At 42.9% G+C, this 26,848-nt stretch overlaps 1 protein-coding gene across 2 annotated transcripts in view; it reads right to left on the bottom strand.

Annotated features, from left to right (window-relative positions):
* Positions 1-25,524, bottom strand: part of csf1ra (colony stimulating factor 1 receptor, a) — a 29,809-nt gene extending 4,285 nt beyond the window's left edge. For both annotated transcript variants that reach the window (XM_086023280.1, XM_086023279.1), the window contains exons 1-20: positions 25,334-25,524; positions 23,399-23,519; positions 21,622-21,909; positions 21,251-21,538; positions 21,024-21,160; positions 20,772-20,937; positions 20,481-20,682; positions 19,563-19,678; positions 19,361-19,472; positions 15,083-15,282; positions 14,695-14,786; positions 14,482-14,608; positions 14,145-14,249; positions 13,921-14,031; positions 13,626-13,788; positions 8,051-8,133; positions 7,868-7,971; positions 5,654-5,776; positions 5,465-5,576; positions 4,335-4,434 (exon numbers count right to left, since the gene is read on the bottom strand). In XM_086023280.1, the coding sequence (XP_085879406.1) occupies positions 4,335-4,434; positions 5,465-5,576; positions 5,654-5,776; positions 7,868-7,971; positions 8,051-8,133; positions 13,626-13,788; positions 13,921-14,031; positions 14,145-14,249; positions 14,482-14,608; positions 14,695-14,786; positions 15,083-15,282; positions 19,361-19,472; positions 19,563-19,678; positions 20,481-20,682; positions 20,772-20,937; positions 21,024-21,160; positions 21,251-21,538; positions 21,622-21,909; positions 23,399-23,450 (2,681 nt within the window). In that variant the 5' untranslated portion in view covers positions 23,451-23,519; positions 25,334-25,524. The remainder of the gene's footprint in view (positions 1-4,334; positions 4,435-5,464; positions 5,577-5,653; positions 5,777-7,867; positions 7,972-8,050; positions 8,134-13,625; positions 13,789-13,920; positions 14,032-14,144; positions 14,250-14,481; positions 14,609-14,694; positions 14,787-15,082; positions 15,283-19,360; positions 19,473-19,562; positions 19,679-20,480; positions 20,683-20,771; positions 20,938-21,023; positions 21,161-21,250; positions 21,539-21,621; positions 21,910-23,398; positions 23,520-25,333) is intronic.
* Between the last annotated feature and the right edge of the window lie 1,324 nt (positions 25,525-26,848).

The following is a 26,848-nucleotide window of genomic DNA, read 5'->3' as shown; positions in this document are numbered from 1 at the left end:
AAATTGATATGAAATGTTCATTTATCAACTTAGTCTTTATTAATATTTTCTTCACTCCGTTTTCTGTATGTAAAACTATTATGCTCTATAAATTGCATTTTTGTTAACATTTGTATTTGTCTGCAAACGATCAATTGGATTTAAATGCTTCAGTTCATAAACATCATCAGGGAATGAGTCATTGCCTATTTGAAAGAGCAGTTTTCGAAGTTTTGAATGGCTGCCACAAGAGCTCTGGACTGGCAGTGTTCCTCCGGCAATGTTCAGTTGTTTGATAGCCTCGAAATGGCGAGTAATCAGCAAAAGCCCTTCTGCTTGAATTTTCTCTTGATGCTTGACCTGCGAGATCCCCGGACTGTGGGCATATGCATTTATGTGCCACTGCTACCCTTTAACCTCGATAACCTCAAACATCGAATAACAACAGCAATCAACTCAGTAGATCGTGATATGCTGATACACATCTGGGAGGAATTCTCTGATGGCATTGATGTTGCCCATGCTGCAGATGGTAGCCACATTGAACACTTGTAATAAACAAATATCCTTGTAATAATTGTCTACTCTAGGACAAATTATGAACTACAGATCTTTTCAAAATATATCAGTTGCCTCTCTGTCATTCATAAATTCCAATTCAGATGGATGATTATTCATTCATCAAAGTGGCACTGCTATAAAACAATGTGATTGTCCTATTTTACCTAAGAATTGAAAAGGGTTAGTTACAATGCAACAATCCATCGTTCATTGCATGTACTTTTTTGTAAGTGCAGATCTCGCGCCTGTGTCAAGGCCAGAGCTGGGCACTTGACCCTTTTTTGCCGCGACCCTCCACCCTTGACCTGGGTACCCTTCTGGCCGCGACCCCCCGCCCTTATTCATAAAAATGATCACCCCCTGACCCGTTCCGTCCCCCGCACCTCAAAAAAAAAACAAAAAAAAAACGTGCATGCCGCCGCCGCGGGAGAGATGCTAACGGAAGAGGTTTATTTGAAGACCATTAGCTGGCTAATTTAAAGAGCTGGTCAGTCCGTCCCTGGGCCGGACCGGTCGGACCCTCCGGCCCAGTCGGATGCCCATTTTTGGGGCGGAGGGGTAGGGGGTGACAAATTAAAAAAAACTGCCGGACTGAGCATGGCCAGAAGTGGATTTTAGTCCGGCCCACTAATCGGCCCTCATGCGTGTGACGTGCTCGCGAGGCGGCCAAATTTCATCTCAGCCTACTCAGGGAAAGGCTTCTTTTTAGGCTTCTTTCAAAAGAGCTTGTGTCCGGGAGTTTATTCAAGCTGCGTGCAGCACTCAAGTATGGCACATCATGCACTTTCCTACTTCCAGAAATACGCCGTAGCAAAACTGCTGTGTAGTGGTTTGCTGGCAAGCTTTTATTTTGAAGGCCGGGAAGTGTGAAGGAGGGGATTTCCTGAAGTAGGGAAGACGCCAGAAGAAGTGCATGAACTCCACCTTGATGTGCCAGCGTCATCCTTGAGTCCTACGAGCAGCTTGACTATACTCATGGAGACAAGTTGTTTTGAAAGAGTTGCGTTCCAAGTCGGGGGGCGTCGCTTCAAAAAGACAGTGACAACAATGGATATCATGCCTGTTACAACCATAAAGGGACCGAGATGACCAGACGATGCATTTAATTTTATTGCGAAAACGATCTGGAAGGTGGCGGCTAAGGGGGAACGTGGGTGAGTAGCTTCTTTTACACACACATACGTGACATAACGCCCACGCCGCTGCCAAACTAGTTTGCTTCGCAGCAGCAACGAGCTGCGTGCTGCATGCTGTCCTCCTCTCCGTGTGGGAAACAGTATGTCATCGCAACATGTGACATAATGGACCGATCTGAGCAGCAACAATTCCTGATGCGTGCGTGGCATGTGTTGCAGACCTGTCGCCAACAGCACAATGCGTCGCTCACGTGAATCAATGCGGCATTTGTCGCTCACGCCGACGCGGGAGTAGAAAGAAGCCTAAAAAGAAGCCTTTCACTGAGTAGGCTGAGATGAAATTTGGCCGCCTCGCGACCACGTCAAACGCATGAGGGACGATTAGTGGGCCGGACTAAAATCCACTTCCGGTCATGCTTAGTCCAGCCCTTTTTTAAAATTTGTCAGCCCCCACCCCAAATGCGCAAATGGGCATCCGGCCGGGCCGGAGGGTCCGACTGGTCCGGCCCAGGGACGGACTGCCCAGCTCTGGTCAAGGCACCTCTGACCTTGGTATGACTTCTACTTCTTATGTTTAGCATGTATGATCATTCTTCCGCTGTTCTACTCTTTGACTGTTTCCAGATTCTCCCATGACCTTTCAGGTGCATGTTCTCATAGGAACCCTTGCAAATGTGGTGGAGACACAGACCAGACAATTTTGTGACTGTTTCAGCCGCCCCAACACAGTTACCACTGTCTCGTGAGAAATACAGCGTTTTATTTCAATTTCAAGATTCCCACAATTTTCCTTGATTTAACCCTCTGATAAATCTACTTTTGTACACACGGGTCAAATTTGACAGTGTACACAAACTTTGTACCACTTGTACAAAAGGACAATAAATTTAAAATATTTTCAGCTTTCAAGTTAGGGTGAAAAATGACATTTACTACATTTTTATTGCTGTCAAATGTCACTGTGGCTCAAAATTGACTTGAACAGTACAGTATGTAAGGGTTAAAGCTCCAATGACAACAAGGGAAACTACAAGGAAGTGTTTACATGCTTGGACAAGAGAGACTTGTTCCCTGCCTCAGTCTGTTTTTTGCTGCCGTGAAATAGCAGTTCCATGGCTTACCAGCATGGCGATCATGTGGCTAACAGGCAGAACTGAGGCCTGACTCACACGGACAACAGATGATTGGGAACTGACTCACATTCCCTCTGCACCGTTTCCACAGAACAGTTATTCCGGGGTGGTATGACAGCTGCGACAAATAAGTATACACGCTCACGAACACACACTCACTAGAGGAAAAAACGCTCTTCTATATTTTCCGTTGCCTTTTTAGCTCACTGTTTGTCTACCAATCATCCTCATACTTTGTCTAAAATCTACAATCAGTCTGGCTATTTAGACAGCAATCTGTCATCCATAATTTGATCCTCCACATCTATCATTAATACTTATTTGCCTCAATCCATCTCAAAGGTCGGTTCAGCAAAAACTCAAAAACTCGATGTGTTTTTTGATCAGTAAATTTATATTAGCTTGCAATTTCAATTTTATCAATTTGTTTTGAAGAAATCGGTAAATAACTAACTACTGTACTCTCAAAACGTCCCTTTCTTTCAGCAGTATGGCTACGCCCCCCTCCTTCTTCCCATGTCTTGGTGGGAGTAAGCGGAGGAACCGGACACAATTTGTCCATTCAAAATCATTGAACATACATCGATAATAATGTCCAAAATTGTCCAAAATATATCGGCACCGAAATATCTGCGGAAGTCTCTACTTATACCCACTTCAACCTCTGAAAATATCACAATTAGTTTCTCCATGGCTCACTTATGAGAGAATGAGGAAATGAGCAGCTTACTTGCAGTTTCTCTCATGGTGGATCTTTTTTTTTTTTTTTTCCATCTTTTGGATAAGTCCCCAGGCTATGAGCACAATGCATTCGCGAGGCTTTTTGCAAGCTGAATTGTTTGTAGGACATTATATAATAAGATCCATCTCTAGCCGGTAAGAAGCCATTATCGTCCCACTAACTACTGACCCGACAGCAGCAGTGGTGGGAGCCACTTAACTGCGGGGACTATGGAGTCTAACAAAACTCGAGCATCGCTTAATGTCTGAAAACTACAACCAACTGCCACCAAAATGCATATGCACATACTCTTGTCCACCTTAACCTGCAAAAATATGAAAACAATCAGCACAATATTTTTGGTTGGTTAGAGGTGATAATGGCTTTTCCTCATAGGCGCTCACATTTAACGACAATAAAATCCACAATGTTGTGCCAATCGCTTTTATATTTTCTCAGGTTGAAGTGGACATGTGTAGGGCTGTGCATATGAATTTTGGTGACAATTGGTCCCGTTTTCAGATACTAGGTGACAACACAACGTGATAAAGCAAGCTAGCAAACAGTATTACAATGCTTGTCTCCTTCTCTCAATGACGTAGCGGGCTGATGTGTGGAAAAAACACAATCCGCTCATAAATAATGGGTGTCATTAAGATATGTTGAATGGGGTGAATTTTAGTGCTGATAGTGCATATGTTTACATACAGACCTATTGCATAAGTGCCAATATTCAGCTCAATCGAGGGTCTCATTTAACCTTAGCAGTCAATACTAGGTGTTCACAAAGGTGGTGAAGCTTACATCTCAGGTGGGGCAAAGTCTGGCTGACACATCTGGTAGCCTCGCTTCACCATCTTGTAGAACCTGGAGTCCACAGCCATGCTGGGGTAAGGGCTCTTACCTGATGGAGCACAAACACGTGAGAAAGCAGCACCACAACATAAGAGTAGACGTGTACAGTGTGTGTGTGTGTGTGCTTGCGAGCGTACGTGCGTGTGTCTGTGTGTGAATTTGACCTAATAGTAGGATGGTATAGGATCACTTAGAAAATGAGATCCCCGGACTGTGTGTGAGAAAACAATCTGTGAAAAAATAAATCAGCCCTCCCTCACCCATTTTGTGGCTTTAATGTCATTTTTAAGAAATCGCTGCACCCGAGTAAAAAAAACAATCACAGACAGAAAGCATGACTGATGAGAGGTCAATCATTTACCAAGCACTCCTGGGCACAAGCATAGCAAGGACACCCTTGAAATGACCTGTCACCTTGGGCTTCAGGAGCTTTGCTGAAACTACAGCAGAATATCTAGATCCGGAAAAATAAAATGCCCATGCCTAGTTTTCCAACAGCTGGTCACAAAGACTAGCAAACAGAAACAGAGCAAAGGGACCTCAGGCAGCTGAGAGGATTCATAAATGACAAAAGATTAGCTACATTTCTGCTCTACAGGTATGTTTATCGCCACTTTTGATTTTTAATTGATTGCACGTTTCAAAATGATGAAATGTCAAACTGGTAACATTAAGTGTTATAGTAGCACACCATTACGAATAACTTAAGTCATGCTACAAATGCAGGAGCCGTGGCTAATGTTGGTTTGTTTACAGTGCTAATGCTAACTCAGCAGCTAGCAGCGATGTTTTCTTGTAGTTTGACAGTGTTCTCTGTGACTATTTATCAAGACTATCCACTTTCATAATTGCATACCATTATGATTGGCCATGTTTGACACTTGTGCACATTAGTGATGAGCCTGATTATGGTCTTGCTAGCAGTTTTAACACTGCAAACTTCAGGAAATGAATCAATGTATCAATGAGTTTTTTTTTTCTTTATCTGCAAGTTTAATGATATTAAGAGTGTGAGTACTTTTGCCACCACTGGTGTGTGTGTGTGGTTGGTGTGGGGGCTAGGGGGTTAGTAGTCTCACCCAGAGAGAATATCTCCCACAAGAGGATTCCATAGGACCAGACATCACTTTGAACAGTGTATACACAGTCGAAAATGCTCTCTGGAGCCATCCACTTCACTGGCAAACGTGCCTTCAAACAGATATGACATCCCAATCAATGAAACAAGTAGGCACCAATAACAATATGGTTTACAACTGTGTGCTTACGTTGCCCTTCACCACGTAGTTGGAGTCGTTCATGATGTCCCGCGCCAGGCCAAAGTCACAAATCTTGGCTATTCTATGGTCCGTCAGAAGAACATTTCGAGCAGCCACGTCTCTGTGAATACACTGCACACAAGAAAGCAGCTTTTCTCAGTGAATGGTAACGCAACAGTCCCTGTTATGTCATGTCTTCTGTTAAACAGCAAAGTTTCAATGTGATTAGAGCATGTGGGAGTGGTGTTTTTAGGTTTTCACCATAAAACAAATGTTTTAAATTTGAATTCAGTACATTTTCTATACATTTTGCTTGCAAAAATAATTGTTCAGATGTTTACAATTTGTTTAATTGTGTGTTTAAAGCATATGGGAAGGATATTTTAAGGCTTGCCCCAAAAAAACAAACAAAAAAAAAACAAAAAAAAAACAAAACAAAACGGTAATTATTTGAAGAACGGGTGTCACTGTAGCTCACATCAGAAGCTTCTACAACGAATTGGGACAAATACAACACCTATTCTAGGGATGAGAACCGAAATTGGTTCTCAGTAATTGATTGAGTAATTGAATGAGTAATTTGATTCCTAGGAATCCTTTGCTTGCCTGATGTTTCCAATTATCTATTCGGAAAAGAAAGAAAGAAATAACAACCAGCACTTAAACCAGGGCTCAGTCACTTAAAATTTCTCGTTCTTGGGTTTGATTTGGCTGAGGGGAAAGCAGGATGCGATAGGAGGTAACAGGGAAAAAAAGAACCAGCATCTTGGCCGCTTAAAGTGCCTGGTTCTCGGCTGTGATTAGGCTGATGTAATGTCAAAGGTGAGAGAAGAGCGAGGGGAAAGAAAGTGTTGAGAACTGGCTGTCATGGGATGGTTGGGTGGAGGTCTCGCTGTGGGTGGGGCTGCTCTGATGCTCACCTGGTGGCAATTTCTATATGATCGATGTCTACAATCGTAGGGAAGGTTGTTTTCGGTTGAGTTGAATGCAAAACAAATCTGTAAATATTCCCAAATGTTAGGAGCCAAAGAGTCATATACTGTATTAATATTCTTGGGGGGGTGGGGGTCGGTTGTTTGGGGCAGGGGGTGGACACTATAACTGGTGGATTAAAAGAGAATTGATATCCTGGCAAGAATGATGACATTTAGAAGATCCCATTTGACTGTTCTTAATCTCAGTGTTTACAATTGGGTTTGAAACCCCAAATATTTTGTTTTCTCTGGACCATTATCAGTGGAACAGGACAATTTCTTAAAGCACGTTGATCTCTTGGTACGCATTAATTGCATTACGTTTTTAGGTCTCTTTTGGTAAGTGGCCTACTCTGCATTTGTTTCTTCCTAAGGATTCATTACAGATTGTGTGCATCCTGGATTACAGTTACTGTACTGCATACTGTGGCAAAGAAATAATTTCATGTAATTTCTTTTCTTCACTAAATGAGAATCGTTAAGAGAATGGATAAAGAATCGGGCTGACAAGTATTGATCATTAGATTCTTATCAATTCCCATCCCTGATCAAGCCTATGATTGACTGTCAACCAGTCCAGGGCAGAGGTGTCAAATCCAGGTCCAGAAGGTAAAAACTCTGCCACTGGTTGGCTTTAGCCACAGGTGCTTCTTCTGCAGCGAAGCAGCTGTGGCTAAAGCCAACCCATGGCAGGGTTTTTTACTTTCTGGACCTGGAATTGACACCTCCGGTCCAGGGTGTTCCCTGCTTCTTGCCCCAATTCAGCAGCGACACTAATGTGGACAATGTGGATTACAATGATTACATCAAATGGATAAATTGGTAAATACCCATCACAAAGACATTAGAATTCATCCATTTTCCACCCCTTATCCTGTTTAGGGTCATAGGTGAGATGAAGTCAATCCCATCTTTGGGTGAGAAGCAAGGTACACCTTTGACTGGTCGACAGTCAATTACCAGTGCACATTCACACATGGCTTGAATAAACGTAACGTGTATGTTTTTTGTGATTTGGAAGGAAAACTGAGTACTCTGAGAAAGCTGAGTACTCTGAGAAAACTCACACAAGCACGGGAAGAACATGCAAAGGAAGGAAACACAGGAAGGCCTTCGCCCAGATTCGAACACTGAACCTTTGACTATGGCACAGATGTTTGCCACCTTAAATATACCTTTTTGAATTTCAAAGGAAGCGGATGACACTTTGCATGACGAGATCATTAAAATACTACCAAAAAACACTCACATTTTTGGCAGCCAAAAAGTCCAATCCTTGAGCCACTTGATAGGAAAACCTCAACATGTCATCCAAATCCAGCGGCCATTCTTCAGTCTCCTCGCATGCAGCGTCTAGGCCGATCATGTTAGCAAGACAATGAAGCTCTGTTTGTTTAAGGAAAAATTCTGATAAAATAAGTGACAATGTTACTTTGTAATGGCTCCCTGTTTGGCATCTGACATGGTCTCATCTCCAAGTAGCTGCTCGACGACGCACTAGAGATCCCACTGTCACTGTCGGATGAAACAGTCACAAACAAATTTTTGTGGAACATGGGTAAAACAAGTTGGACTTTAACATCAAATTGAACAGAATTCAAATCCAAAAGGGGACAAAACAAGACAACCTAGAAAAAGCCATGTTTTATTTAACCTTTCTGAGTTTCTCTGTGAACTTCCCATCCATTAATTTTCTATACTGCTTATCAACTCATAGTTCCATAGTGGAATTATGTCAACAAGCACCACACCCCGCGCCAGAATTCATCCAAAGTCAAAATCCTCGTACCTATGCGGAAAAGATAACTCGACCACGGCATTGCCTGGCCGGCGACCGAGCCATTGTGGCGGCATACGAAGGACCTAGCCATAAACAATCTCAGTGGAAGAGGAGTGCATGTCCTCCTTGTAGGCGCATCTGACCAACTTGTCCAACCAGTTGCAACAAAATCGCATGCAGGACGGTTTCATCGAGCAGTGGAAACTCTCCCACAAACCATTGGCCTGGTTCTGACAGGTAGTGGTGCAATGCAGCTTGCACCCCAAACTGTCTGCAATGACGTTTCTTAAATTTCAACAAAAAAACAGAAGTTATGGTGTTCGGTCCCAGTGGCTCTTCCACATCCCACCCTGTTGACCTGGGCCCTCTGACTTCATACCTAAAGCCAACAGTCTCAAACTTCGGTTTTAAATTGGACCAGCAAATCAGCATTGTTGTTAGGTCCAGCTTCTTTCTTAGACAGCTGGCTAAGGTAAAGCCCCTCCTTTCTCATCAGCACTTAGAAACAGTCACCCATGCCTTTGTTACATCTAGGCTAGGTTAGTGTAATGCACTTTATTTTGGAGTTGACCCAGTCCTCTCTCAAGCGTCTAAAGTTGGTTCAAAATGCTGCTGCTCCCTCCTAACTGGGAGCCTCACTTTACTGGCTCCCAGTGCATTTTAGGGTTCATTTTAAGATGCTTCCATCTGTTTACAAGTCTTTAAATGGCCTTGCCCCGGCGTACCTCTCCGAGCTCTTCCACTCCTACGCACCTTCCCGGTGCCTCAGGTCTGCGGACCAGGAGCTGCTAGCAGTGCCTCAGAGGGGATCTGAGGCATTTTCTGTTACTGGTCCTTCCCTTTGGAATGTCCTTCCATTGAATGTTAGGCAAGCCCCCTCTCTGTCCATTTTTAAAACCCGTTTCAAGACACTTTTCTATTCTTTGGCTTTTGATCCAACGTGAGACTGACGTTTTTCTGCTATTTTCCGGTGTCTATTGTGTATAGTAATTTGTGTTTTAATTTATTGCTTTCACTTGTAATATAATTGCTGTTTTGTTTTTGTAATGTAAATTGCTTTGTTACTTCTCTAGTTGTTATGTAATGTGCTATATAAATAAAGTTGTATTGTATTGTATTGTAGAGATCAAAAATGAATTGCGGCCCTCTGTCACAATACAGGTAGGACAGGGTACGAAAATGTGGGGGGCCATCTCAGAGGACGCAGTTGAGGAGAGAGGACCGGCCCCCAGCCAGTGGTTTGTCCGGTCCACCATGGTGAAAAGGTAAGAGAACCCTTACGAGGGGGGAAGTGGGCCCACCAGGTCAATGTTAATGGGATAAACCTCCTTTTGGGAACAGGAAAAAGTTAAACGGGGGCCTTGCTGTGGTGATGCACCTTAGCCCACTGACAGGCACGAGTCCACCGAGGACCCAACATCCTTCCTTCACAAACTTCTGCGAAACAAACCTCATGGACAGTTTCCTGCTGGGGTGGAAGAGGTTGTGAACCGCCTCGAAAACAGTCCGTTGCCAGTTCACAGGAATTAGCGGGCACAGCCTGCCAGTTGTAAAGTGGCATAACAATTTAAAACCTGACACCCCCACTGCTGCCTCTTCTAGTTGCAACCCCGTGCCTGAACACTTGAAGGTTTGGATACCATGAGACCTGTTTCACACTCATGCAAACGTAATCAAGATTGAGGTGAACAGTCTCAACCACCACTTTGGAGAGATAGTCCGCGACCACGTTGACCTTACCAGCAACATGCCAGATGCCAGTAGTGTACTCTATGAATGACAGTTGGTGTTGCTGTTTGAGGGTTTGTGGTCCAAGAACGCTATAAAGTGGCGGCCCTCCAGCAGGACTTGGAAGAAAGGCCGCGAAGCTCCCTGTTGCACGTGCTGTATTTACGCTCTTGGGGGACAGCGGGCAACTAAAAAAGACCAGTGGCTGCCAGGCCCCGCCCAACCACTGTTCATGCACTGCGCCAACCAGCAGATCTGAGGCATCCGTGGTAATTGCGACCGGGGCCCCAGGCATCGGGTGAGCCAACATAGTCGCATGAGCCAAGGCGGCTGTGACGGCATCGAAATTGGCCCCCATCTTGGCTGTCCACTTAAAAGGCTGGTTGAGGGACATGCCTTTTTGGGTTTCATATAGCGGATGAATAATATGGGCGGCGGAGCGGATGAAGCGATGGTAGAATGTCACCATTGCAAGGAATTCACAGAGCGAACGAGCAGTGGAGGGATGAGGGAAGGCGAAGACGGCCTCCACCCTCGTTGGAAGAGGGGTGGCCCCATCCTTGGTGACGAGATGACCAAGGAAGTGGATGGAGGGCATTCTGAAAAGGCACTTGGCCGGGTTAATGACAAGTCCATGTGTGGCAAGCCTTGTAAAAGGTCCTTGAGATGCACAAGGTGCTCATCCTCTGAGGAGCTTGCAACGAGGACGTCGTCCAAACAGGCAAACACGAAAGACATACTTCTGAGTCCATCACCCTTGGAATTACCGTGCAGCATTTTTATTAGTCCAAACGACATCCTCAGGAAGTCAAGTAATCCAAACGGAGTCACAACCACCCTTTTGGGAATATATGAGCGATGCACTGGGACCTGAAAGTACCCACGCACCAGGTACACCTTTGAGAGCACCACCTTGCCAGCCAGGTGTGCAGAGAAGTCCTGGATGTGTGGAATCGGAAATAGCACATGCCCTAGGTGTCATGACCGCCAGTGGAAGCTCACCCCTGCTCACCCATTCCCCATTGTTCGGGGGAGCGTAGCTCCACACTGGCACCTCGGGAGCAAAACGCTGGGTAGCGACGAAGACACGAGGGAGACGCGAGTCTGCCGTAGGGTGACCATATTTGACCAGATTTGCGCGGGACTATCCCGCATTTTAATGGTTTTTGATGCGTCTCGCAAATTGACTCGCTGTCCCGCATGATCGATCGGCAGGCACCAATTTTTCAAACGTGCGTCTAAAATCTTGTTTATTATTAAACGCCTGTGTGAGGAGAGCAGACAACACACAGTGGAGGCTATTATGGGGGCGGGTCTCGGGCTGTGTGTGTGGGGGGAGGGTGGGGGGATGGGGTGTACGGTGTTCGGGCTGGTGTGACTGTCTGGGTGCAAGACTGTGAGAGGCAGGGCTATGCTGTCAATCAAACAGCCGGGCGCACATGCAGGCAATAGTTGCTTTTAAAGATACGCCTACCAAAAACAAGCATTTGAGCGACGCGTTCCAGAAATTTGTGATGAATTAATGAAAATGGAGGACTCTAAGGAAAGTAAGAAGACTGCAAAGAAAACGAAATGCAGTTACAACAAGGTCTGGGAACTCATTGTCCGTGGGTGAAGCCGGATAAAGTCAGATAAAGCTTTCTGTGAACTTTGTGGCTGCTGTTGCTGTTGTGGAGAAAACTGAAAGACTTGAGTTGTGATGGACATAACCGAAAGTGTTTCATCAGTGCTTTCCTTGCTTCTGGAAGTGCTGCTATGGTGGACACGTTTGTTTACAACAGAATTTATTGTAGTTACAGTATTCTTATCTCCTGACTATTTTTGATATACTTCTTGTTTTATTTTCGTTTTATGCTGCGGCTGTTTAATTAGAAAATAATGTGAATTGCAGTAGTTGTGGTAGCCTGTCTTTGATAGGATTGTATTTGTTACTGTAGTTAATTGTTACTGCACTTCACATGTTGATTTGAGATTTGACAAGGTTCTATTGTGTGAGCGTGCCTATTGTTTAAGTGCATCTACCTCAAGATATGATGAGACTTTATTGTGAGTTCCTATTGCAAGGGCGGAGCTATGGGTAGGCCTGGGTAGGCCCACCCAGATTGACAGACTGCCCACCCAGTGAGATTCATGAAAAATAATATACCTTTACATTTTTGGTAAATTATTATGAAATTATTTTGGAATTTGTGTTTCGTTGTGTTCGTTGTGTGTTTTTTTTAATTGAATAATAAGAATGGCATAATTGTGGTTGTCTAAGGAGGATCTGAACTTCATATTATTCAGTTTGTCATTTTATTTGAATATACGATGTGTCGGGATAGGAGGATTGTGCTCAGTGAGAAAAATATTCTGGCCCACCCTGATTTTTCCAGGCCCACCCATTAGCCACGTTCTGGCTCCTCCCCTGTCCTATTGATATTAATGTCTCAGAGATTGAACTTTTTACTAGCAGTTTGTGTTGTATTTTTGTAACTGCAGATCATTTCAACTGCAATTCTGTGTTTTGTGTTTTTATTTGTAGATCTATAATTGTTATTTTGTTACAGTTTATTATATTATATGTTACTGAACAGTTGACAAGCTGTGCCGTATGCATTTTAGGTGTCCGTCGCGAGCGTCAGCTGCGTCCCACATTGTCCCCCACGAGCAGACTCCCTGTCCCACATCCGGTCAGTTTGGATCCGGTCACTCTAGTTTGCCGCGAGGTTCAGTGATAGTAGTGTTGGCGAGTGCTGTGTGAACATGTGGAGGCATGTGGCGGAGAAACACTTCCATATAATGAAAGTTAGGCTCCTCATTGTCGAGGAGTTTTAGCATCATCTCCATGAGTCCAGAAGGCTTACTGTCCCCCAGGGCCTTAGCACAAAGCCATCTCTCGTGCACTGACTGTGACAACTGCAAGGTCTTGAGGAGATGAGCCTTGAAGGCTGCACACTTAAACTAGGCCAAGGCGTTATGATGAAACCCTCCACTCTTGCTACGGTGGCACTGCCTAGTGCTGAAACGACATTAGTATTGGTGTGTGTCGTCATCACACGCAGGGTGCATTGAGCCTCCAGGTGTGTGAACAAGGCTGCCCAAAACTCCGGCAGCGATTGATCCGGCCCCTGACACTTCAGAAGTGACGTCGGGGTCACCGGCGTGGTGGCGAAGGAAAGGAGATGCAGGAGGTATGTCGGGAAGGACTTTACTGAACCTCACTTTGTAAAAATAGGAAGTTAACCTGAATTACAGCATACAATACAACCCTGTCCCAAATCCCTCAACTCTTAGTCCCATCGGGGAATTATGTCGACTCAACAAGCACCACACATGCATATTTTTGTAAAATGTGGAAGGAAGCCAGGAAGGTCCAGAGAAAATCCACACAAGCACAGGGAGAACCTGGGAGAAAGTCTATAGAGAAAGAGCCGAGCTGGGATTCAAACATCCAAACTTTGGGGTTGAGACTTATACAACTTCTCTGTCATCTTTTCCATTGTTCTTGGGTGCCTACCTTCTTATGAAATGCTTCTGATTGCAGATGTTCTTATAGTTGCTGGAGTTCTCCGTTATGGCGGGTATGTTCATGACAAAGCTCATAAAAGTTTCCGCCTTCTGGCGGAGGAAGTTCAGTAAGTCCCCGAGGCTGCAGTACTCTGTGATTACAAGCACGGGTCCTGAAGAGGAACCATGCCACATTAAGACCATTTCAACTAAAACATGTACTGGATCTGCACGCATGTTATTATTATTATTATTAGCAGTAGTAGTATTATTTGATATGGAAATAGGCTTGGAAATCATGCTACCTCCGTAGGTGCAGGCCCCCAGTAGATTGACAATGTTCTTGTGATGTCCCAAGTGACTCAGGATCTTTAGCTCTGACATCAGAGCTTCTCTTTCGTCAGAATGGGCGCTGGCTTCAAAGAGAAAAGCAACACATTGGCATCAGTCCGCTGATGCTGAATCAGTCGCGTGAAAATATTGATTTTGTCTTTAGCACATTTTCTGGAACAACAATTCACAGTCACACCTTTTAACATTTTCACAGCAACACGCATCACATTGTCTTGCTCTCCCAGACCGATGGCTGTGGCTTCCACCACTTTTCCAAAAGCTCCGGCACCCAAGATCTTTCCTGCAAAGTTGGACCTGACTTCATGACTTTGAAACACCTTTCATTATTTTAGTAATGCCTGAATGCATTGCTGAATGCATGAATAAAGACTTGTCTTTTCACTTCATGAATATTAAAATTGAACATTACTATCTTGGTCAAGGCAGAATTTTTAATACAATTCTTGTCATAGATCTCAGTCTGCGGGTGTAACTAATGGTTTGAACTACTTCATATGAAACACCCTCCTAACCTAGCTTGAGTTTATCCCGTGGAAACTCCCATTTATCATTGTAGGGCAGCTGCGTGGGGTCAACAAAGGTGTAGTTGTTTCCATCTCTTGCCTCAATGATCTTCCAACGGATCTCATACCTGGGTTTCTGGTTGAGAGAGGAAGGGAAAGAGTCGTTTCAAAGCGAGCCGTGTTTGTGTTAAAACAGCCATCATACTGTCACTTGACCGTTACCTGCTTATATTTGTAAAACAGAAACACCAGAAGCAGAAGGAGGATGGACAGAATGCCTGCAGATCCGGTCAAGGTGGAGGTGAAGAGTTTGTCTGCATAGCCAGCGAAAGATCAGTTAGCCGTGGTGACTCACTGTGTTACAAAAGCCAGTTCTTTGAATGTCTAGCTGTAGAAAATGTGCTTAAATTTGCATTAGCTATGAGAATGGGTCATTAGTGTCGCAAACAGATAACATTAAGTTCCAAAGTAAGCAGCTGACTGAGAAAAAAACAGAAACGTTCATGCAGAACATCAAATGTGGTTTAAGTCACATCGCTGTGACTCAGCGAAAATAAAAAAATAAAAAAAAATAAAAAATCACAAGCTCAGAACATGATTGGATATTCACCAGAAACCTCCATGGCAAATGTGTCGCTGCTGACTCCAACGAGGTTAAAGGCCACACACTCGACTGTCATCCTGCGGCTGGATGGCCCCACGGTGAGCACACTCTCCACCGCCACTGCCCCGTACTCCTCCCTCTGAAGCTCCACTGTCTGAGCTTGCAGGAGGGTTGCCATCTGCAGCCCGGTATTGCTTTCATTGCACCTGGCTCAATGTAAACAGGTTTCAGTTTAGATTATAGCAGTATTGAGTATGATTTTGAACAAAAAGCCCTGCAATGGAGAGGAGTGTAGTTGAGAATTGGCATCATTTAGCGATACCAGACAAATCACTACAGTGACACTACGGTGATGTAGTTGTTCACATTGCTGGTTTTTGTACAGCCGCCACGGGATCAGTTCCTATTCAATTCTTACTTGAGCCTACTGGGATAGGCTCCCTCCCTTGTGTGACCCTGAACAGATGAAGCACTGCAGCTGTCTGAGTTTTCATCTGTCACCTCGACAGTCGTCAGAAAGGAGACAAGCATCCTTCCAACAACTAGTTACCTTTTTTTTTTTTTTTACATTTGTCCACAGCGGTACTCAAACTACTACTGTACCATCCTGTTCCAAAGCCCAAGTCCTTTCAGGTTGGCTAGTGCCGCCCATTACAACCACATACTTACTACATACATGTAGCCCGGTCTAAAATTTGCTTTTATAATCTAAGATGATAAAAATGTTTTTAGTTATTAATATAAATACGTTATCATTAAACATTCAATATAGGTTAAATGTGTTAAGCAACCATTATGTTTTGTCATTTTAAATGATAAAAGTTCATTTTTGCACATCAGGTTTTTATTAACTGTACAAGAATTGCATAGTTTCTTTTTCTTTTTCACCACCTAACTTGTAAATACAAATATGTTGTTTCTATATTGTCATTGGATGATGCATCTGTGATGTCCAAGAAGGTAACAATGGGCGTAGTCACACCTGGAACGCTCGAGACTTTTTTTGGCGGGGGGGGGAACGCTCGAGATTGTGCGCTAAGTAGGACAGGAGGCAGATGTTGGTGATCTGGTAAGAGATTTGTTAAAAATAGTTTCTAGCGAATGCAAAGTACATTGGTTCTTTTTGGACTGTTTGTAACCTGTTGTAAAGTGAGTACTTCATTTATTGTTTTGATTGTGCTCAGATGGAATGATTTGTGAGAAAAGCCAAATGCTAATCACGATTAGCTAATGTATACCTCTTACATGTATAGTATGGAGGGTTTTAAAGATAGACTTTTAACATACAGCAGACCAAGGAAGCTCTATTTGGACCCTGCTGTGACTATAATGTAAAATCATCTTGTGCATCGTGTGGTATATCATTCTGCTTAGCTATGCTTCGGTGAGGTTTGATGGAGCCACCATAGCTCGCCACCAAGCGCGTGGACGTGGTTACATCTCTTGCCGCCCACTAGGGGCGCGTTCGGAAATACACTCCGAGCACACACTGCTTCGCTCCGACCTTTGGGAAACTCAGAACGCTGCTCAAATATGCCGTTTTGTTATTCGGAGTAAACCCAAAAAGGTGTGCCGGAGTGCGCTGAGTGAGGTTTCACAAAGCTTCATTGGAATATTTATACTCATCCTGCAATGAGTAATATATGCTTGTCGTTATTATCTTATGATTGGTTGTCTTTTATGTTTTCATATTCTCAGTTTTGTTGCATTAGCACCATAAAATGTGACAATAAAGACTTTCTATCCTGTTGTGGTTGTTTTTGTGCTCTACAAAGTTGAGTTGAGCGTGCCAAAATAAGCTGTGCAAGCCTATGTTGACATGGTCCTGCATGTTCTGTGAAACAGCAAATGACTCATTAAATTAGGCTATGTTCAATCTGCAGACAAATCCGACACAAATCAGATTTTTTTTTTGCGCATATAAACCAGCATCTGATTTTTTTCTTTAATGACAGTCTGAATGGCTCAATTCTTCCTTTTTTTTTTTTTTCATCAAATCCGAGATGGGTCACTTTCATATGTGGTCCTAGATCAGATACATATGGAATTTTTTGCAATGCGACCTCAGTCTGAAGGGACAGGTCACATGTATCTGACCTATATGTTATCAAAAGCTCAATATGTACTCCGACCGGTTGGGGGAGGATTCTTAGGAGTGTGATTGAAAATTGTCTGTGAATCTGCAAAGTTGTTTGAGTAAAGTATTGACTTTATATTTGACTTGAATCCCACTTGAAAGAAGACGCATGAAGTGGACCTTTGTGGTGATAGTAATTTTTCAGCATACGCTTCATTTGTTATGCATTTGTTATTCATTTCAAATGTCTACTAAGACATTTCTCTGAAATGAGGAGATCGCAAAGTCTGCCCTCATTTCTCCAAAATATTTCTACCTCCTCCCGCGTCGCTCCTCTGTAGATATGAGATGATAAAAAGATGAGTCCCTATATGCTGGTCAATAAAAACTACATTGTAAGTGACGTCGTCGCTTCTGCGCGTGCGAGTCACTTTGAGGCCGCATTTGGCTCACACACCAGAAAAACAGAGGTCGCAATTGATATGTAATGTGAACGATTATACAAACTGATTTCACCCAAAAATCCGAATTGAGTATTAAGGCTGAACGGAACGGAGCCTTAAAGTGAAAGTTGACGCAAACACTTTTTTTTCCAAGAATATATTCTATGCAAACCCACAAGTTGAAACAGGGCATTCTGATAAATATTGTGTTTGTGGATAAGTGTTAATCCACTCGTTTTTAGCCATCTCTGGGGGCGGCCATTTTGTCATTTCTGTCGACTGAAAATGACATCACAACTGCTCACAACGACCAATCACCAAGCTCAGATTCAGAAAACAGGTCAGCCGCGAGTGGTCGTTGTGAGCAGTTGTAATGTCATTTTCAGTCGACAGAAGACAAAATGGCCGCTCCCAGAGATGGCTAAAAACGAGTGCATTTTGCTGCTTAACTTATATTCCACAAATGCAAAATTAGTCAGAATGCCGTGTTTCAACTAGTGGGCCTGCTGGGGACATATTCTTGAAAAAAATATGTTTGGGTTGACTTCTGCTATAAATACGGTGCTTTGATCACTTCGCCGACACTTGGATAAATGGAGCAATTTAGAAAGATCATACGGTAAATTGATGTCATATTTTTAAAGAATTTCACGCTATCAATATCGCTCTGCGTTAGACTAGTGACCAGAAGTTAACACGTCGCCATAGCCAAAATGTGGAAATGGTGCGTGCATAGAGTCCATTATGTCACATCTGTCCAAATTTGCCACTGTTTATGCAATCCATGGAGGACACATGAGAGGGAGCTTTTGAAGGACCTAGTCTGCGAAGCGTCCTCTAGGACGCAGACTACAAATTTGGACACAGCTTCAGAGTGTGTCATGTGTCATCTTCCAAACCGCTTATCCTATACAGGGTCGCGGGGAGGTGCTGGAGCCTATCCCAGCCATCAACGGGCGAAGGCAGACTACACCCCGAACTGGTCGCCAGCCAGTCGCAGGGTACACACAGACACCATCACTGAGCGGGAATCGATCCCACGCTGCCCGCACACAACTCAGGCGTGTGTACCACTACACTATCAGTGACCTAGCTTCAGAGTGGCGTTAAGGCATCACAGTGAATTTCCAAAGGCACCGTAGATTTCATCGTCATCTACCTTGAACTGAGGATTCATTAGTACCATTCAAACACAGTGCACGTGCAATTTGTTTTTGCTTGTTTTGCGGAGACCATTTTTAAGTTTGTAAGGTCATAACACACCCAAGCAACACCAAGCCTGCAACGATTTAAAACTGAACTGAGAGTTCAGGCGGGCTACTCAGATAAAATGTGGTGAACAAAAATGTTTTTCTATATATTCTTTATTTGTTGTGTGTATTCATTTGTTTCACTAAAATCCATATTGTTTGCATTTTTATTATTGAAAATGTTACATTGACATAAGTAAGAATTGTAAAAATGTCATTATTCGTATTGGGTTAAAAAGATAATTTACAGTAATTATAATTTTCCTGCTAAGTGGAGGCACTGTCATTCATAATTCACTTCAAAGGTCTACCACTATTATTTTATTGTATTGCCTGTTTACAAAGTTAATTTATTTAGTAGTAAAAAGTACCCAGGACTCCGCTCATAGTGCTACCACCCCATTAACAAGACTGCTTTGTGAGACGGGTGTTACACATTAAGTAAAGAATACTTTTGTACCACTAATTTGAAAAAGAAAGCATTGCTTAATTTTCACTTGACAAGAATACTCACGTGGGGCGTATTCCAAAACATTGGTACCAGATGATTCTTGGGGCAGGGTAGCCAAAGGACGTGCATGTCAGAGTGGTAACATTTTCCCATCTCACCATGGCAACTGGTCTCTCTGACAATGAGAAAAAAATACTGGTGATCAACATAAAACACAAAATGGGAACCAGGGAGTTATACAAAAGTTGCTACGCATTTCACTTACGATACATCTGGACTTGGAATGTGATGGAGGCGTTGGTCAATTCGCTCCTAGCATTGAAGGTATACTGGCCTTGCTCTTGAGAATTCATTCTCTTCAGTTGCAATGTAGCATGGTATCTGATGGGTTAAAAGGAAGAGGAATTTATTAGTAACTACTTCTCAATATGTGCACTTCCACATTAGTATAGAACCGAACTTCCTTGTTACAGCAGTCGCATTACCTGGGAACAAATGTGGCAAAAGTATTCATGTACTCTAACAGAGGTGCAGATTGAGTAAAAAAAAGACTAAAAAATGTACTCTTTCGGCTCTTTTACTTAAGTAAAGATTAAAAAAATAAATAAATAAACCCGTTCGCCAGCCAAGAGCTAGCTGGTGGCTAGCGGGATGTGTAAGCATAAGACAAGTTGCTAGGCAAAGTAGCATTCCTGTTTAAGTGGGGCGTGGCTTCACGCATTAAGCGTTTGAAAACTAAGACAATGGCTTGATTTTTCACAATTTTGACGCCACATTTTATGTACTCCCTCTCTGTTGTGTGTTGAATTTAGAGCGCATTTATTTTGGCTTTACAGGGACTGTGAGTACATACTGTACTGGCATTCATGTCCTGTACACTCTAAAAACAGTCGGGATAAAAATAACACAATTCTGGGTCAAAAGTGGACCGATCCGCTACTTGGGTCAATTTGACCCAACTTTGTGCAAAAACAACCCAAACTGGGTAGTTTTGGAACTGTTTTGTACAAAACAACACAAAAAGTGGGTCAAATTGACCCCATCGGTCCATTTTTGACGCAAAATGGAGTTATATTTAACCCAACTGTTTTTAGAGTGTATCTAAAGGCGCTTTGCTTCTAACTCCTGTATTTGTAAACGCAATATCAATGGCTGTCCATAAATCTCTGAGATTCAATTTCACCTGTTGTTATATCGGATGAGCTTGTTCTCCTGTGCGGTGGTGGTGGGTGATGTTGGCGTTTGCCAGCTGTGCTCCACAATGTGGGGGTACGCCTCAATGAGCACCATGAGCTCCAGATCTTCTCCCTCGTTCACCTCAATTGAAAGACCTTTGTGGGTCAGCTTTGGGGAGAGCTGGGGCGACAGTCGAATGTATGGCTTGTCTGCATACATGACCCGAGAGAATCCGCTCCTGAATGCGTCTTTTTTTTTTGTCTGAATCATGCCTGGAGTGACTATTCTCATAGCTTACCGACAACCAGCAAGTATGTCGTTGAACTGTTCACCCCTGCTTCATTAGTGCCGATGCATGAAATGTTGCCCGTGTCTGCAAGGTCCACAGCAGGGATGGTGAGGATGCTCTGTATGTCCAGACGGTTTTCCCCACTGGAGCGGACCCTCTCTTCGATGGTGGGTTTCTGAAGGCAACAGCAAGAAAAAGAAGAGTTCTTGTAAGCTCTTTTTGTAAAAGCCAAGAAAAATTCCCAGCATGGATCATACTAACTGATTTGGTGGTGTATATCCAGGTGACATTGTAGTTGAAGTTGGGATTGTGTGTTGTGCAGCAGATCTTCAGTTCCTCTCCAGTAATTCGTATGTATTCATCCGTCTCCAAAAAGACATACGGAGGGAAACGGAGCTCTAAAGACGGACGCAATTATACAATTAGTCCCAAAAAGGCTGCATGTATCACCTGAGTGTTAAAATAGGTTAACCCTGCAGTGGTCTCACTCTGGATGACGTTAATGGAGAAGGCTTTGGACGTGCGCTCCACCCCATTGACCTTGGCCGTGCATACGTAGTCAGCGTTGAAGCTGGGGTGGAGGCTGTGGATGAGAATACCACGATGCCGGTAGACGGTGAAGTTCATCCCAGGAGGAACAGTGGTGCCGTTTTCCATGCGGAGGCTCATGTCTGTGGCGCTTGGGTCAGTCAGGAGGCAGGGGAGCAAGTACACCTCACCCTCTTTTTTCACCACCCTCAGCAAGGTGCTGCTGGTCCAGAAGACACGACTTGGATCTGGCATAAGGAGAGCAAAGGATTGGAATCAGCAACCAGCACTGACCCGGGTGCAAGGGTGACACAAATGTGCCGGAGCTCACCTTTTACAAACACGTGAACTGATGAGGACAGATTATGAAGCTGGGTCGCACCAGTGTACAAACACTTGTAGGTCCCGGTGAATTCGGCAGAGGGACGTGCCACCTTCAAAGTGGAGACATTTCCCTTCTCCTTGGACATGTAGCGTTTGTGTTTGGCCAGTCTGGGTTGCCAGGTCACAGGTGCATTACCCTCGCACCTCAGATCCAACGGGGTGCCGGACTTAACCACCACCTCAGGACCTGACACCACCTTTGAATTAAGCCTGATCACTGGACGCCCCCACTCCACTAGGAAAGAAGAAGATCCACCATTATAGTTGCGCAACGTTCAAATGAGCTTTCTAATGAACTGTTTGATAGCATCTCTTGCCGTACTATTGCTTTTTGAAACAATGTAACACTATGGGCCATATTTTCGTGATCAACACAAGTCTAGCGCAAAGCGCAGTCTAAATGTTCTTCAAAAAAGTTCTTTCTTTTGGTATTTTGGTAGACGGGCGCAGGTAGAAAGGGGTGTTTGCATTGTTGTGGGGGGAAACACAGGCGACCTGTTTGCTATCCAATGGAAGCGCCTTATTTCCTTTAAATACGGGGCATGCGCCACGCGTGGTCTATATGGCAGAAGGACTCGCTGGAGTCTACCCATGAGATCGGCAAACACAACGTACATTTAAAAGGAACTGCAAGAAGATCTCCACACACACACACACACACACACACATAGTTGTGACGTGGTCAGAGGCAATAATAATAATATTGTTCAATTAATGGATTTCTACCACGATCAAGTGGGATTGACACATGCTGTTGTCATATTTCTGAATGAATTACAATGACACCCGTCAGTCGCCATCAATTCATCACTCCGTCATCATTCATTTTAACCATGCTTCCATCAGCGCTAAATTTCAGTTTGTCACCACTATTTTAGGGCCGTCGGTAAAATACTGTTTACGAGGGTAACAGCTGAGTTGGGCGCATCAGTATATTTTGCCGGTCCATCATTCGTTATTCGCCAGCGGCCGGCCCGCCAGTCCGTCATTATTCCAGGTCGGCCTATTCCGTCAGTCGTCACACGGAAGCACAGAGTCAAATAAAAACTTACTATAAACGTAAAATTCCGATTGTACCTTCGCCTCTGATTGACAATCCAGTCACCTTCCAAATTGTTCCTGCCGTTCTCTCACACTATGTCAAAGCTACTCTTTCAGTCTTTCAGTCTTTCAGTCAAAGTTCCATTATAGTGTGTTCTAAAGCTTGGAGCACAACTAAGATTATACATTCGGCGTTTTTCCCTTTGGCTAATTCCCACCAATGAATGTTAGGGACATGCCAATCAGTATTTAGGCCTTAACACTCTTCCTGTGGGTCTTTCCCACCGATGCACACTGTTCACTCATACTTCCATTGACCCCCCCATCCACATGGTACACAGTAATCCAGCGGAAAGCGAAGCCAATTCAGTCAGTCAGAATTAACACGACACAAAGCAGGCATTTGTGTGCAAATTCTAATACATGAAGTTGCAATTAGAGGTCAAGCAGCAGAATCCTAGATACATGGTCTTTACCCCAAATCATCATCATCATCATCATCATCATCACAAGAAGGTGATGCCTGCAGAAATTCAATATGCTACCAGAGGACAGCATCCCACAGAAACACCCATGATTGAGTATAAAGAAATATGCAATAATACAAAACAGATCAAATAATTGACTCTAAAAAAGGGTTTCAAAGAAAAACAACTCTTAAATGATTTGATTCCCTCCCTTACCTGAGGCGACGGGGACCACAAATCCCAGCAGCAGAGTGAGGAGCGACTGCATCCTGAATCGACTCCAAAGCAACGATTGAGTGTTGATGTGTGTGAGTTCAACACAACACTCTTTTGAAGTCTGCAGCGTGCAAGAGAGACGAAACCACATCACAAGCAGCTCTTTGACATCACTCGTATTAACTTCTCTTTTCTGACCACATTAAATAGCCTATCTTTTATTTTCAAAAGGGAACCAAGCCCAACAAATGCAAACAACATGCAGGGAACGTTTCTTCCAAATAATAGAGCGTAAAAATTAAAATGCCTTTACCTATTTCATTAGATCAGACCTTGACTCAAGTTAGTGCATCATGGAACCTAACTATTGGGGATGTCTGGTACCTCAACCCTCCTGTTGCGTTTGTTTCTTTGGTATTCCAATAAATGCCCATCGGTCAACGTGACCCATTGCATGTATAAATGACGGTTCATTTTAGGGATGTATATATGCATGTATAGTATTGGCACTCCTAAAAATGATCAGATACTGAATACAGTGTACCGATACCACATCACCAGCCTGACGTATATCATACAGCCAACATCAGCAGTACTATATATGTAGTTGCGGTCGACGTTGGTCAAGAGCAAATTGAAATCAGAGATGACTTTGTGTGTCCTTTAAATGTATTTTTGATGCTGATTAAAAAATTTTTTTCGAGCATATCGGGTTTTGATATATTTTTTATATGTTTTCATTTGTTGTGTTTAAGCTTGTGCACTACGGATTTTACCATGAATTGTAATTTATAGTTTCTGAAAAAAAATCCACCTGTTGCTGACTTAACTCTTATTTCATGATTACTTAATGTATTGCTATACTGTATTACATTTCATATTATTATTATTATTGTTGTTGTTGTTGTTATTATTATTATTATTAATTGTTATTATTATTATTATTATTATTACTATTATGAAAACCTGATGTGCTAGAGAAATAACAAGGGCAGATTTGTTTTCAGCGCCCCCCCCAAAATCATTTAGAAAAGTGCACCTCTGATTTAAAAAAAAAAGTGTTTACCAGTGGGTGTTGGGATTATGTTTGTGCTTTGTATTTTCATAATAGTTTTCAGAAATTGTTATGAACCTTAACTGCGATCTGTGGCCTTTAAAGCAACATTTTGCAAACGGAAACTACGTTACATTATTTTTCACCCTGCATGAGTTGCGTTCAGGTGCACTTAATTGAAAATTATTCCTTTAAGTATGGTATTATAGCACAAATTCGTAGGGCAATTAACATTTGTATTACATGTTGCACCGTTGTCTTTATTTTGTTTTAAAATATATGATTATTTGTGTTGTCAGGTTTTAATTTACCGTTCATCTAACAAATGTTATATTTGAGTGAAATGTATGCTATGTTCAGGTAAAGCTTTTTTTAAGCAATATTTGATTAAAACACATTTTCATCACAATTGTAAGATCGAATACCATTATCAAATATCAGTACTGCGTATCTGCAAGTACTCAAATGTAAGTACTTGTACTAACACTAGCACTGAAAAATGTGGTATCAGTGTAGCCTAGTTAATTTAAACAAACATAAAAAGAAGTAAGCATTAAAAAAAATGATGCATTTGTAGAGCGTTTTTCAAATTACTTTTAATTTGCAAACTTCAGAAAGAGTCGATTTGATTTGCAGCTCAACAGGAGGGTTAAGCGGGGTTTTCCAAACGGACTATAGATTCATCACTTAAAAACTATAGAAGAGTCTATTTTCAGCAAATACAGCTTTGTAATGTAGCACACATTCGGAAAAGGTACAAGTATTTATGTCAGTGCGAGAATGGCCACCGGGGGGCCATACAAGATGATAAAGACAAGGCCAAGGTTGAAATAGGCTTGACTTGCAAGCCTTTTGGGACATCAAACATGAAACGTACTCACCGGTGGTTGTGTTCAGCCTGGCAGAGGAGATGATGAAAATGCAAGTGTCCCGGTTTGAACATCAGGAGCAGACCCAAGAGTCTCCTCCTGCCTTCTTCTTCACACTATCTCTGTCACTCATGTCACACAGCAAACATGAAATCTTTGAGGCAGGCAAATGGATGGTGGAGGGGACTGTGTGTGTGCGTGTAAGGGAGGGAACTGCGGCCAGCCTCCACTCGAAAAAATGAAGTCAAGCCAGCCGCCACTAATTTCCTTTATATCAGGCATTACGGTAATAGGTCGCCGACGAGCGGCGAAAGGCCCTTCAGATAAAAGCACACCATTACGTTGAACTGGACGTCAATGCTTCGGATTAGAAATAAATATTGTAACGAACTGGGTTATCTGTGTTGTGGTTCAATTTGTGTTTTGTCGAGTTGTGTTGTTTCCGAGGCTAATGAATGCATTGAGCGGCTCGCCAGACGGGAGGGGGTGCGGGCGAGAGAGGAGAAGCGGAGGACGAAGGAGAGAGAGCGTGACACTTTTTCAACTAACTGACGGCGTGTTCTTGGAAGACGCTACAATATATTAAATAAGCTCTCTGTTATAACGCAGCTGGTCCATTTCTGAGAGAATGTAGAATGGTTGATTTGAATCTTGAGATGCATTGAAAAATAAAGACTATTTGAAATATGGATATATATCTGTGTTCAGATCATTTGTTTCCATTTTTTATTCAAGATAACCCCCCCACAGCTGTCCACCAAATGAAGTCCCATCCAAAGCTGATGTTCCATTTGAAAATGAGTTCCCATGAAAGATGCACATTTCATTGTTATCAGTCCTGACTTTAAAAATTCATTAAAAATGATCCTTTAGCTATCGTGATAAGAGACCAGTTCCGCAGGACACTAGACCACCCCAGCTGTGCACCCAAAAAGTCCCATCCAAATCTGATGCGGAATTTTAAAATAAAAGTCCTCTGAAATATGCATATTTCACTGTAATCATCCCTTATTTTTAAAAAACATTCAAATGTATCATTCAGCTATCGTGATACCAGACCAGTTCTGGAGGACACTGGGCTACCCCAGCTGTCCACCAAAAGAGGTCCCATCCAAATCTGATCTGGCATTTCAAAATAAAGGTCGCCTGAAAATTTCACATTTCACTGACACCAGGCCTGATTTTAAAACTTCATTAAAAAATACCCTTTAGCTATCGTTAGCTATTTACCAGTTGTGCAGGACACGAGACCACCCCGGCTGTCACCTAAACAAGTCCCATCCAAATCTTTTTAATGAATTTTTAAAATCAGGCCTGATGACAGTGAAATGTGCATCTTTCAGGGGACTCTTATTTTGAAATAGAACATCAGATTTGAATGGGACTTCCTTTGGTGGACAGCTGTGGGGGGATTAGTTTGAATAAAAAATGAAAACAAATGATACTAGCAGACATATATCCCTATTTCAAATACTCTTTATTTTTCAATGCGCCTCAAGATTCAAATCAAGCATTCTACATTCCCTC

The sequence above is a fragment of the Filicampus tigris genome, chromosome 2 (genome assembly GCF_054856515.1).
Source record: "Filicampus tigris isolate MCC_2025a chromosome 2, RoL_Ftig_1.0, whole genome shotgun sequence".
In the NCBI taxonomy this organism is placed as follows: Eukaryota; Metazoa; Chordata; class Actinopteri; order Syngnathiformes; family Syngnathidae; genus Filicampus; species Filicampus tigris.
The sequence above is the reverse complement of the archived record's forward strand: the minus strand, read 5'-3'. Positions and strand labels throughout refer to the sequence as shown.